The sequence below is a fragment of the Porites lutea genome, chromosome 3 (genome assembly GCF_958299795.1).
Source record: "Porites lutea chromosome 3, jaPorLute2.1, whole genome shotgun sequence".
Classification (NCBI taxonomy): Eukaryota; Metazoa; Cnidaria; class Anthozoa; order Scleractinia; family Poritidae; genus Porites; species Porites lutea.
Window position 1 is genome coordinate 9,990,103 of NC_133203.1, and position 12,261 is coordinate 10,002,363.

General features: G+C 39.4%; 2 protein-coding genes across 3 annotated transcripts; one reads left to right on the plus strand and one right to left on the minus strand.

The window, feature by feature from the left end:
• Positions 1-1,790: 1,790 nt before the first annotated feature.
• LOC140930415 (uncharacterized) lies at positions 1,791-7,623 on the plus strand. Of its 2 annotated transcripts, XM_073380100.1 has the most exons (10): positions 1,791-3,250; positions 3,454-3,727; positions 3,846-4,122; positions 4,329-4,600; positions 4,794-5,077; positions 5,192-5,378; positions 5,540-5,800; positions 6,116-6,287; positions 6,467-6,615; positions 6,945-7,623. In XM_073380100.1, exons 1-10 carry the CDS (start codon positions 2,762-2,764, stop codon positions 7,133-7,135), a joined length of 2,556 nt encoding a protein of 851 aa, XP_073236201.1. In that variant the 5' UTR covers positions 1,791-2,761; the 3' UTR covers positions 7,136-7,623. The 2 variants fall into 2 exon arrangements, 1 of the variants encoding a protein (XP_073236201.1); XR_012164851.1 differs by lacking the exon at positions 6,116-6,287 and having other exon boundaries at positions 6,945-7,086.
• A 134-nt stretch (positions 7,624-7,757) lies between these two features.
• LOC140930416 (uncharacterized) lies at positions 7,758-9,440 on the minus strand. The gene is made up of 2 exons (XM_073380101.1): positions 9,199-9,440; positions 7,758-8,278 (listed from the first exon to the last, which is right to left on the minus strand). Exons 1-2 carry the CDS (start codon positions 9,438-9,440, stop codon positions 7,855-7,857), a joined length of 666 nt encoding a protein of 221 aa, XP_073236202.1. The 3' UTR covers positions 7,758-7,854.
• Positions 9,441-12,261: the final 2,821 nt, after the last annotated feature.

A 12,261-nucleotide genomic window follows, 5' to 3' on the forward strand; every position in this document is an offset into this window, starting at 1 on the left:
AAAGGGTTGCTTCCCTGCTCCAGTGACGAGCGCGAAGTGGCTGTTCAACCCGTTGTTGGGACAACGACGACGAAAAAAAAATCGCCAAAAATCGCGTTACTTCAAATTGTCTCCAAATTTGGCACACCGGAAGTTAGCCAATTATGCGCCTAGTTCCAGCCCCCTACGAGTTTTGAGCTTCACGCAACGATTTTTCAAAAATGTAGAAAAAATTGCGGTGCGTAGTGAGAAGTATTTGGGCTGTTGTGCATAGAATGAAAGCTTATATCGACAAATTTCAACCAAATGCAAGTCAAGCAAATTGTTTTGAAGGATTCTGGAGGATAACAAGCAAAACAAACGCGAAAATCGAGGTAAGAAAACAGTAAGAATCTTTGCCTTCAATTCCCCGAGTCGGCAATGTCTGGCACAAATTCCCTTCAAACGCAGTGAGTTCCGTCCCGCTGAGCTTTATGCCTTCAAAGCCTTGCTTATTTTGATCGCTTATATCAGTGAATTCATGTTTGCCTGTTTTTAACTCGATATTTCGCTGAGAAACTAAAAAATAAAGCGTCTTTTGAAGGTAAATATCGGGACACAAAGTGACGCATGAACATTTTATCGACCCGACTAACTGCCCCTGGGTCTCCGAGGATGAAAGTGACGCTAAAGTATCTAGTTTCGCTAGGCCTCTTACCTCATTTGCATAATCCGATAAGGGCGCAAAATAAATTTGCAGAAAATTGCTAATCGCTCTATATTTTCGACCGATATTCAGGCTGTTTTGCTTAGATATTGAAGAAAAGAATTGTTTGTACTGTATTACACAAAACAGACAACTTTCCTGGCAAAATTACACTCTTCAAAATTTTTTTAAATAATTATGCAGAAATATGCTTGTTTATAATTTTTTGGGGGGAATATTATGGGTTTCCTGAGACCGAAATATTTTTTTTCTGAAAGTTTAATTCTTGCCCTTTACAATGAGGTATAGGTTTATAAGGAACTGGAAATAACAGCAGAGATATGATTTTTTAAAGTTGCGTGGTCAAAACTACTTAAAATACACTCCGAAGACAATGAGTTAAGTAACCTACCAGGAAGCCCCTCATTTTTCTGGGGAAAAGTAGAACAAGCGAAATGAATGATAAATAATACATAAACGAATAAATAGATTACAGTCAACCCAAGACAAGCGTACCCCCCAAGATTACATTAATGAATTTATTGTTCGAAAGTTGAATCCGTTGGTAGTTGTGGATTTCAGATTCATGTCTGCATTGTTGCATGCGAGCCATGAATTCACACGCGATTCAGTTACAAAATTTCTACCAGCTAAATTTCCCTGAATTTCACGTAAATGTCTTCTATGAAATTTAACCCATTTAAAGATTTTCAATCTGACCAAATACAGAGAAGTTCTCGTAAATTATTCACTGCTCAGTACGCATGCAGGAATGCCGATTTGAATTTTACGCTAGTTACCGGAACGACTAACGGATTAATTTTTCAAATAATCAATTCATTAATAGAATCTTAGGGGGTATGCCACACCTGCTGGGACTGTAAAATAACTATCAATTTAGAAAAACCACATCCACAGATCTTCAACTGAATTTGTATTTTCCCTGTTCACATTATCATCATTCCATAAATAATATATTATCATATTTAACGATTTAGCAGTAGTACATCCCCAGATCTTTAATTCAATTTGTATTACCCCTGTTCACATAATCTTCACTCTATGAATAAACAAGACGCTACGGAGCTAGCGTACACTTCGGCGTCGTGGTTTTGGAACTAATTAAAGGGCAACTGTCGGGAAAATTGACCCTGTTCTTTAAGCTTTCTATGGTTTCCTTATGGCCTGTAATATACCTCTCTGGTGAAATTTCCGATATATCTACGAACCTGATTTTTTTATGATTTTTCGAAAACTCACTTTTTGCCGCCATTTTGAAAACACTCGGATCTCAGATCGATCACGTGATTTTACGTCACAAGTGTGGAACACGAATTTTTTTGTGAAGATTATAGGAGAAAAACGCACCACATTTCTCTTGCGAATAAAGGAGAAATAGAGCCTCTACTGTTATATTAACGTTCGGGAAATGCATTTCAATGATGGTTCCAGTTTCTTACAATACCTGGGCATTAGATTCGGTGATTTAGATTTTTTTCTGTGTTTTTTTCAGTAGTGTGACTTTGAGACATATCGACCCGAGGTCAATATTTGTCAACAGCTGAGCTAATAATCTGCACCGTACAATTCAAAGAGCATTATTCCTAAAGAAGATTTAAAATTCTGAAGCAACCATTAATGTTACCTGATGAGTGTTGATGCCCTTCATTCCTCATAAATGACTTTATTTATTCCCGGGAAAAGCTCCGCGTATCTTTGAAGAGAACCCGGTCACGGACCGCTCTAGACAACCCGACCTGATTCATGATACTGACCTTTTGTGTTTTGATTTTAGTGTGTTGTAATCTTGTCTGAAATCTGCTGTACCATCCATTTAGCCCTGCTCCTAATTCACTCCTCGCCGAAAGTCCCGATTTCATGATCAATAATATTTTAAATGATCGCCTAATGTAAGAATCTTATCAAGTTATTCGAGATAAGCTCTCGAGATTGAGGCGTCAATCTATTGCGAAACCTGTCGACTATAAAATTGCCGTGATAGCACGCGTGCCTCGCTTCTTTTGCAATACTTCTCTTTGGGACACAAGTAGGAAAAAAAAATCAATTACCCATATTTAAATCCCCGTTGCGGTACTTATGGAAAACTCCTCCAAGGACAAAAAAACGGCCACGGGACCGAAAAAGAAGAGAGAACCAGGCAAGCGCTGCGCGGTTATGTTTTGTAACAACACCAACAAAGACGGAGTAAGTCTCCACCAGTTTCCCACCGATGAACCCTTTCGGCGCCAGTGGATCGCTTTTGTCTTAGCAAAGAGGACCGACGACTGGACGCCGGGATCTGGTAATATTTGCAGTTCCCATTTTACGCCAGACTGTTTTGAAGGAATGGGTGCGAAACTCGCAGGGTTTGCTAAGAAGGCTTATCTGAAGAAGACGGCCATCCCAACAATTCAGGCCAATCCCACCCCTGAACAAATCCAGGAAGCGCGCTCTCTTAAGAGAAAACGTCCATCTGCGGCAACGCGAGGTGATTCAAAGCGGCAAGTTCAACAAAAGGGGGAAATAACGCCAAAAAGTCGTCCAAAAAAGTCTAGTCGAGCCTTGTCTAAACTTACCGCTCATAGGGTGAGTATTAATTTTGTGTTTTTTGTTTAGATACCTTGGCACGAATAAAAACTTTCTAAAATATCATCAAGATAAACGATCATGATCAAAACGCAACAGTGTGCCTTCAAGATACAATAATACAATTTACTGAAATCAGGCAAAAGATTATGGAGCACATGCACCAACAGAAAACTGAAAAAAAAAATCTTTGTTTATGATAGCTAGTGGCAGATTATAGGAAGACGCGAGAAAAAGAAAAGACCACTGATAAAGTACCGGGACCATCCCCAAGTGACAACAGACAACCACCAAGTAACAATCAACCTGAAGTTCCCGAAACAACGGATCTGGCACAGCCCTCAACGAGTGCATCTGGTGACACTTCGTGTTTAGAGACTGGTGCAGGGCAAGAAGAAGGAAGTCAGGCTCGGGAGTTTCAAACGGCTAACAGGGGAACTCAGAAAGGACTCCGCCGCCCAATCTGTCGCAGCAAAGGTAGACTTTAATCTTAATTATATCTTGAAAAATAAGTGTGTTTACAAAGGGTTTAGCCATCTTTTCAAACATTCTTTGCGATGCGACTATCTTTGGTGATTAAGGTTTTTAATCATAGGTACCCAGATTTCTCCAAAGTCCAACACAACGGTGGAAAATGGGTCACAGTGCAACATAGCAGAACTTCCTCCGTTAAAACTGCTCTCAACTTTACGTAAGGAGGCAGAAAATCAAACAGATTATACACTTACGCCGGAGCTACCCGCGTCGTTTGAAGACGAGTTGTTTGAAGACGTTGACGTTGATGATGAAGAGTACAATCCCTACTTAACATCCGACGAAGATCAAGACGAAGGTGGTAGTGAAGATGAAAAAGAATCTGGAAAGTCAAAACGGTAAAAAAAAGTAAAGATGAACTATTTACACAAGCCGTTGATGAGTTTCATAAGCTGCAGTAACGCCGGCTTGATTTAAACTCCGCACCACTCTATATCCCTCCTTTTTAACATATCCGCCCAAAGAAACAACTATAACCCCTATTTCTATACTCTCCGTTTAATATACTGAATGTTTCATTCTTGTTGTTGCTAATATCATGCAGATCTATTGGAGAAACGCAAAAGTTGAAGCCACATGAGGAAAGGAAATTTATTGTCTTCGAAACAAATCTGTTGAGCTTGTTTGCTTGTTGCCCCATCTGTGCTGGCCACGCAGAGGCTAAAATTTCGAAAGAAATCGGGACTATGATTCAGGTCCACTATCACTGTACGGAAGAAAATTGTCAGTTCAGCAATGTGTGGTGCAGCCAGCCGTTTTCTAATGGAAAGATGCCAGTTGGGAACTTGTTGCTCTCTTCTTCAATTCTTTTAACGGGTAAGTCTCCCTATTGTTATCTTTTTTTTTAGTTGCGTTCTAGGCGTGGTCCGTTGAAGACCTAAAGACAGGAGATGCGGCTACTTAATGGTCTTGAACAAAATGAACAGAGTATGACAAATCTGTAACTAGTTCCTGCAGTAGAAAGTTCAATAGGGTGAAGGTCGTTGTATTTTTTTTCCTTTCGTCACAGGAAATTCTGCCGCTAAAACCTTACGGATGTTTAATATTATGAACGTGGCGTGCATATCAGAGAGGACATACTACCGTCACATCAAATCGTACGTAAATCCCACAATTATACAGCAGTGGAAAGCACATCAACAGCAGCTCTTCAATAGTCTTAGCAGTCAGGACAACGGACTGGTTCTGGCTGGCGATGGAAGGTGCGATTCCCCTGGTTACTCCGCGAAATTCGGTTCCTACACGTTACTCGAACAGCAAAAGAACAGGGTGTTGGACTTCCAACTAGTTCAGGTCAGTGATTCTAGTATCTAATTCCAATGTCTCCCACATTTTTTAAAAAATAACTATGTGATTTCCGGTGTTGAGGCAAAATAAAAATATATCGAAACGTTTGATCCTTATTAGAGCAACGAGGTGCGGAACAGTTCTTGGATGGAACATGAGGGTTTAAAACGGGCCATTCAAGTCGTTTCTAATGCCAGTCTGCATATAGCGGAGATCATCACCGACAGACACAAGCAGAATACCGCTTGGATTCGAACGAATTTGCCTGACTCTCGACACTATTTTGACATATGGCATGTGTCTAAAGGTAATGAGGGCTAAAAAGTCAACCCCAATAGTTTACTCGAGGTAACAATCGCATCCACACAAGGACTAAAATAGTTTGTAATACATTCTATCCAGTTAAGCTCCAGTTGTCGCGTATGGAATAATTCGTTTTCTGACATATATGACCCTCATTCTGAACAGGTTTATGCAAAAAGATTGACAAATTAGCGAAAAAAAAAGAGTGTGAAGATGTCGGTGAGTGGCGACAGTCTGTATCAAATCATATGTATTGGTGTGCTGCCACGACACCAGATGGTAATGGGCGTATGATGCAGGAAAAATGGAAAATGTTACCCCTGCACATCCAGAACATTCACGTCAATCAGAGCAGCGAACTCTACAAAGAATGTGGACATGGTGAACTAGAGGGAGAAGCAAGGGATAGACTTTGGCTTCAACCAGGTTTGTAGACAAAAAAAAATGACATCCAGTAACTCCTCTATTGCCATCTCAAGTTACAGAATAGAAGGCTACATTTTCTGTCAGAATCAAGGAAAACCTTTCAATTAGAATAAGGCCAGTGTCATTAACACTGCTTATAGGACAGAAAAGGTGTCCACTAATTCACTAATCAGGAAATTAAAATGAACCACCCTAAAAAAAAACCGACAAAACGTTATAACGTGACAAGAAAAAAGGCACATATATACAAACATTTACAAACAGTCACCTTTATGTGCGGGAATTTTGACTACAACTAGGTCCTCAATTTCACAGGCTCAACTGCTGCTGTCAAGCTCGAGGAGCTGGTAACAAAGCCCCAACTGCTGAAGGACATTTCTCAGCTGTCCCCTAAGTACCAGACTTCCGCCCTTGAAGCCAAACATAGCCTTGATCTACACTTCGTCCCAAAACATACCGCTTTCTCGTACTGGGGGATGTACACAAGGTTTGTGTCTCTAATGGATTAATAGTTACCATAATAAACTTTTGAGATTGGTCTATTGTTTTCCTTTAATTTTTCTTTTTCAGTATTATTTTCTTCTTCTAAGCTATGGACTCTTTCCTTTTACTTAAAGTTAGCCTAATGGTTCTTTCCCATCCCCTCTAAAAATATGAACTTTTCAGACTGTGCCTTTCTGCTCTGCACTACAATGAAAATGCTGACAGGATGCAAGCTGTAACTGTAGATGGGAGACCACGCTATGCCATCAGGTTTCCTAAAGCCAAACACGGGGGATATTCAGTGAGAGAAGTTAAAACAAAAGCAACCTATGGTGGGTAAATAGTTATAACATAGCCTGTGTAAAGTCCCCCCCCCTGCCTTGGTAAAAAATGGAGAAGGGGCCCATTGTCAGCTTTTTACTGAGGGGAGGGGGGTCTGTACACAGGATAAAAATTAAATTGCTGTTCTGTATTTTTTGAGATCATTTGTTAAGGCAACCATTATCTGCAGCCACATTTGCTTATGGTAAAAATGATTTTAACATAGCACAGTAACCTGTGAATTTCATGGCACACAGATAGATATGACATCTAAATGAAAACATTTCAATAACTAAACTTGAGGTTCACTCCTACAGTATTACGTACCTTTTTATTTTAGGTTATTGCTCAAGTACCATAACCAAAGTCTTTGCCGGCTATGAAGACAATTCAAGGGCCTTAAAGACCTACATGTTGAACCTGCAAGTGAATACCCCACCACCACTTGCTGCATCCATAGAGAGACCCAACAGAGAGGAGGCAATAAATTCTTTCATTAGCAGATACAATCGTTCCAGCCTAGTCAACTAAAGACTAGCATGCCCTTCAGTATGGAATGCTTGAAAAAACTATTTTAGGCCAAAAATTATGTCACTACTGTGACTAAAATGATCATGTGCTATATGGTATTCACTTGAACTGGACACCTGGAAGAAAACTATCCAAGAAAAAAGGTTTTTGAAAACAGAGGATTCTGAATTTTGTTTCAACAATGCAAACGTTGAAACCTTTAAAACAGTTTGAACTCAACTTACCTCTCAGGAAAACAGCTCTAAAATTCATAAATGTCATTGGTCCATTGCAAAACAAAATTAATGATTAGATAATCTTCTTCCAAGTACCCTGGTTCAAGTAGTTGGACTGTAAACTGTGAACAACTTTGTGTATCGTTGTTGTCTAATCATTTAGTAATATGGAAGATAGAAACAAGTCAATTGAGAATACTATTTTTTAAAATGAGGATTAACCATCCAATCACAAGCCTTGAGCAAATAGAAAGAATAATTATGTATTTCCCACACACCACTGGGCTTTAAAAAACCATGTAGTCTGAAAGTGAACTTTCTAGTTCTACCAGTCTTTGTTGACACTTCCATGCTACATATTTAAGAGTAAGGGGCATTTTGTTTGCTGGTAGCAACCATTTTCATGGCAACCAAATATCCCTACGCCAATCTTCCAATGGTAAGTGAGAAAATTACATTATAATATTCTATAGACAGTAGGGTTATTTGAAATATATTTTATATTTATTCATCTGCATATTGAAATCCTGTATACTCCATCTCATCATCCAGCCTTTCAGGCTCCTGGAAATGAGCCCGTACGCAGTTTACTGCACATGATGGTAAGGGAACTCTTATGTCCTTTCCAAGGGAGCCCCAGCACCACCTTACCAATTGCCTGTACGCAATGTGCCTGCTTTTTTTATGATCTGATCCCTCATATGCCGAGGCACCATACTGCTGCTTGTATTGCAGCCATGCAGCCTGTAACACCCAGTAATTCAGGCAAACTGCCTGGAATCCTGGGTGTTCCACGATGCACTTTGGAGGCTCCTCCATATTTTCAACGTCAACTGCCTCCAAATTTTTACGCTTTACAACATCCACCTCTTGGCAGCAGATGTTTTCCTCCTCCCGCCACATTTTTTGGCAGTAGCCACACAAGCACCTTGCAAACAATCAATAGCAGTTATGTTTTTTCATGATCAAAAGTGAATGTCTGGCTAATGAAAGGCAAAAAGACAAGTGTTGAATATTGACATTTTCATTCTGCACCTGAAACTTATCAAACTGCCTTATTCATACTTTAATGTTTATGGCCTTATTAAAGTATCTCATGTCCATAACCACAAAATAATCAAGAACCAAGTTCCTGTGGCTATATCAAATCAAATGCAATATTATTGTGAATAAAGTTACACAACCACTATTATGCTCAAGACAAAAACATAAGTGATTATAAATATGTCTCAGCCTCGAATATTATATACCGAGAAGAAGAAACCTTTATGCAAGCAGTTAATATTCACATGGGCGCATAAAGACCAACTTTTTAACATCAGGATACACAAAAGCTAGAATAATGACTTGTTAGACACATTCATTGATAGAACGAGACACATTAACGATTAGTGAACGACTTGTAAGGACAAAACTATACAGCGCCTTTCAAATGTTATGTGCACTGTATAACAACTACATGAACATGAACAGCTGTCAATGGGGTAACGATGTAGAAATGTAAATATATTTACTACAGTCAACAGATTACGAGAGCGTAGTTTTGGCAAGAACCTATGCTTGTGGCAAAACCACTATTAAACCAGAAATTGTAAAAAAATACACTGAAGTAACTTGCCCAGATTATCATTTCGAGCAGTCCGTTCCAAGGGAAAATTACGCTTTCGAGCAATTGTGCATGTGAGAACCATTCAAAATTATGAACACTCCGATTTCCAGAAAAAAAAGGTGCGTGTTTAATTAGTCATTTTCCTTTTACAATTTAGATAATCCATAACATTGACGAAATCGAGCGATATTTGGATCGCATTGTACATAACAAATGTTATATACCATCTGGGCACTCACCATTCTTCACTATCGAGATCGCAGCGACGCGTGGCAGGCTCGATGTTTTCAGTCGACTCACGAACTTCGTCAGCCTCGTGAGATCTTCCAGGCGGCTCAAAACGCCAGGGTTGAATCCCTGTGAAGGGCTGCCCTCTACTTTCGGGTGCTTCGCATTCTAAAAGTTCTTCTATATCTGAATAATCGGACGAAGAGGTAGAGCTATCGCTCAAAGAACTAGAGTCGGCCATATTAGAGATCATTTGTTGTTCCACACTTGTGACGTAACGTCACGTGATCAATGAAATCGAAGCGTTAATGGCGGAAGATCAAGTGAGCGGCAAATTGGACACTTTCAATTGCGATTTCTGACCCAAATAGATCGCTTAAGATATATTTCTTGGTGGTATCACAATAAGGGAAACATTTGCAAGGTTTTCCCGAAAAATGATGTCCTACGCGACAGTTGCCCTTTAATTGTAAATGCGAAGGAATAGTAAGAAATCAAATATGGTAAGCGTAAGGTGTGAAATTATGGGATTTGTCAGGATATTCTGAAAAGAGAAACATGCAAGAGGCCTACATGCCAAAAACTAGCATTTCAGGACAAATTGTCTCCGCGATATTAGCCCAGTTATGCTCTGATGACTCCATACCAATCCTTCTAAAAAACAATTCTCTATTCTTCTTAGTCACATCAGGCTTCACAAACAGCATAGCAGTCTCATGTACTGATTAAAGATATGTAAGGTATGGGTAAGGAGTCAATTACGTTAAGCATGGAATTGGCTAAAACTCAAAGTCACGAGTTCGAATGTTTTGAGGATAATTATTCAGTGACTATCAGAACGCAGGGATGTCGGGTTTAACACCAAAGGAACATAGCCTTTACAGAGCTTTAAAACACTGCATCCGCCAACACAAACTTGACTTGAACTTTGAGTAAAACTAAAGAGCCTCTACCAATAATAACAAACTCTCACTTGAACTTCAGATATCTTACGGCTTCCGCGAACTTGTAAACACAGAACCCGAAAATCGACCTTCGTCACACTTGACTAAACACAGCAGTCCAGCTCGTAGGAAAAAACTTAGTTCGTCAAAAGAACTCGCTTGAAACTTGTATACCGTTTGACATAAGGTTCTAGAAAATACTAAACAGGCGAATAGTAGTAGCTTTTCGACATATTTTATGATTTCAGTAACTGATGCAAATCTGCTGACTCCTGCTGAAATGTAAACATGCCCTAATTAATTATTCATGAATAATCCAAAAACGTAGAGAACGTTCGAGAAAGTCACGCAACGCATGAAAGCAATTTTACTACGTAACACTCAACAAAGACAAAATGTCTTTGTGCAGCATTTTGTAACTTTAAATTCATCATAAAACAGTTCGAAAGGAGCGCTCACTCGTGAAATGTTTTTCAAAACTGGAAGAGAAATTTCGTGTCTCTGCGCGGCCACGAAATATCCTCTATTTATTCCTCGAGTAATTAAAGACTAAACTCGAAGTGATCTCAAGATATCACGAAGTAGTCCGATCTCATTTCGTGAAATAGTTGAAACAAGCCGAAAAGTCACGAACTTGCACGCCCAATCTTGTCCCGAAACTAGTGCATCATTTCATAACTATTTTTCATCTCCCAAATTACCTTGGGTCGCAGTAGCGCAATCGGCTAATCCTTCTAATCCCTAGAGTCTCCTCTGATCTGACGGGTCACACAGGTGAGTCGGTTCAAACCCCGGGAAGGCCAAAATAGTGATTCCTTCTTCCTCGAAAAAGTTAAAGAATAAATCAAAGAAATCGAAGTGATCTCGAGATATCTCGAACTAATTCGGCTCTCACTTCGTCAAATAGCCGAATAGAGCCGAAAACCTACAGACTTTGCTTGCCCAATCTTGTCAAAAAATTGCAACTTTGATACATTCCTGAGCGTCGCGAAACCTTTACTTCGCGCTCCGCCGAAGTAATAAATTGTCATAATTAAGGATTTAGTAGAAGCACATCCTCAGATCTTCAATTCAGTTTGTATTTCCGTAGTTCACAGTATCTTCATTCCATAAATACCGTAAATCCTCTATTAAGGCCCCCGGAGGGCTTATTTTTTTCAAGCACTTTTGAAGGGGGGCTTATTTAATTTAGCGAAATGCATCACCTGTAGCAAAAATACCGTGGTATGAGACAGAGTAGACTTACGCATTGTACAATTAAAGTCACCGTCAAAAGTATTAATTTTAGTTCACTTGTGGGAGCCTAAAAGTAACAAAATCAAAATTCTTATTCTTCAAAAATGTGCTTTCGACCTCATGTTCTTCGGTAATTTTTATGAATAAACCATAACTGATCAGTCCACGTTAATCGTTAATTTTTTTTTTTTTATGAAGAATAAGGATTGGAGGAGGGGGAGGGGAGGGGGTTATTAACTTTCCTCCTCTGAAAAGGGGGGGCTTATTTGAGAGGGGGGGCTTAATAAAGGATTTACGGTAAATATATCAACACAATTAACGATTTATCAGTAGCACATGTACATCAACCGATCTTTAATTTAAAAAAGTTTGTATTTGGGCAGTTCAAATCATCTTCATTTTATTATTACATCATGAAGTTTTATGCGACGAGTTTTTTTAAAGAGTTTTATCGAGCCGTTCCTGAGATAATGAATAATAAACAAATGAATAAATAAATTCAATAAATTAATAACTGACGATTTAGTACAGTCAACTCTTTCTAAGACGGACCCCTTGGGGACCGGCACTGAGTGTCCATCTTAGAGAGATGTCTGTCTTATACTCTCCGAGTTCTCAAGGGAGCATAAACATAGAGAGTCAAATAAAGAGAGTAAAGAAGGCAGGGACCAACTCTAGGTGTCTGTTTTACAGGGGTGTCTATCTTATAGAGAGTCAAATAAAGGGAGTAAAGAAAGTCAGGGGCTAACTCTAGGTGTCCTTTTGACACGGTTGTCTGTTAAGGGAGAGTCGGCTGTAGCCCCTTTAATAGTAGTAGCAAAAAAAGAATGATTACGTTATTTGCTAGTTTAGGCCATACTGTATAGGGGAAAACTGTGCCCTAGCTAAGTCCAT

What these genes read in the sequence shown, in the direction of transcription:
- LOC140930415 (XM_073380100.1), top strand. Translation starts at nt 2,762, where the DNA reads ATGGAAAACTCCTCCAAGGACAAAAAAACGGCCACGGGACCGAAAAAG. An exon ending in CCCAATCTGTCGCAGCAAAG is followed by an intron (nt 3,728 to 3,845) that starts GTAGACTTTAAT and finishes TTTTAATCATAG; the next exon opens with GTACCCAGATTTCTCCAAAG. An exon ending in CATATGGCATGTGTCTAAAG is followed by an intron (nt 5,379 to 5,539) that starts GTAATGAGGGCT and finishes CATTCTGAACAG; the next exon opens with GTTTATGCAAAAAGATTGAC.
- LOC140930416 (XM_073380101.1), bottom strand. Translation starts at nt 9,440, where the DNA reads ATGATCTCTAATATGGCCGACTCTAGTTCTTTGAGCGATAGCTCTACC. An exon ending in GATCTCGATAGTGAAGAATG is followed by an intron (nt 8,279 to 9,198) that starts GTGAGTGCCCAG and finishes ATTGTTTGCAAG; the next exon opens with GTGCTTGTGTGGCTACTGCC.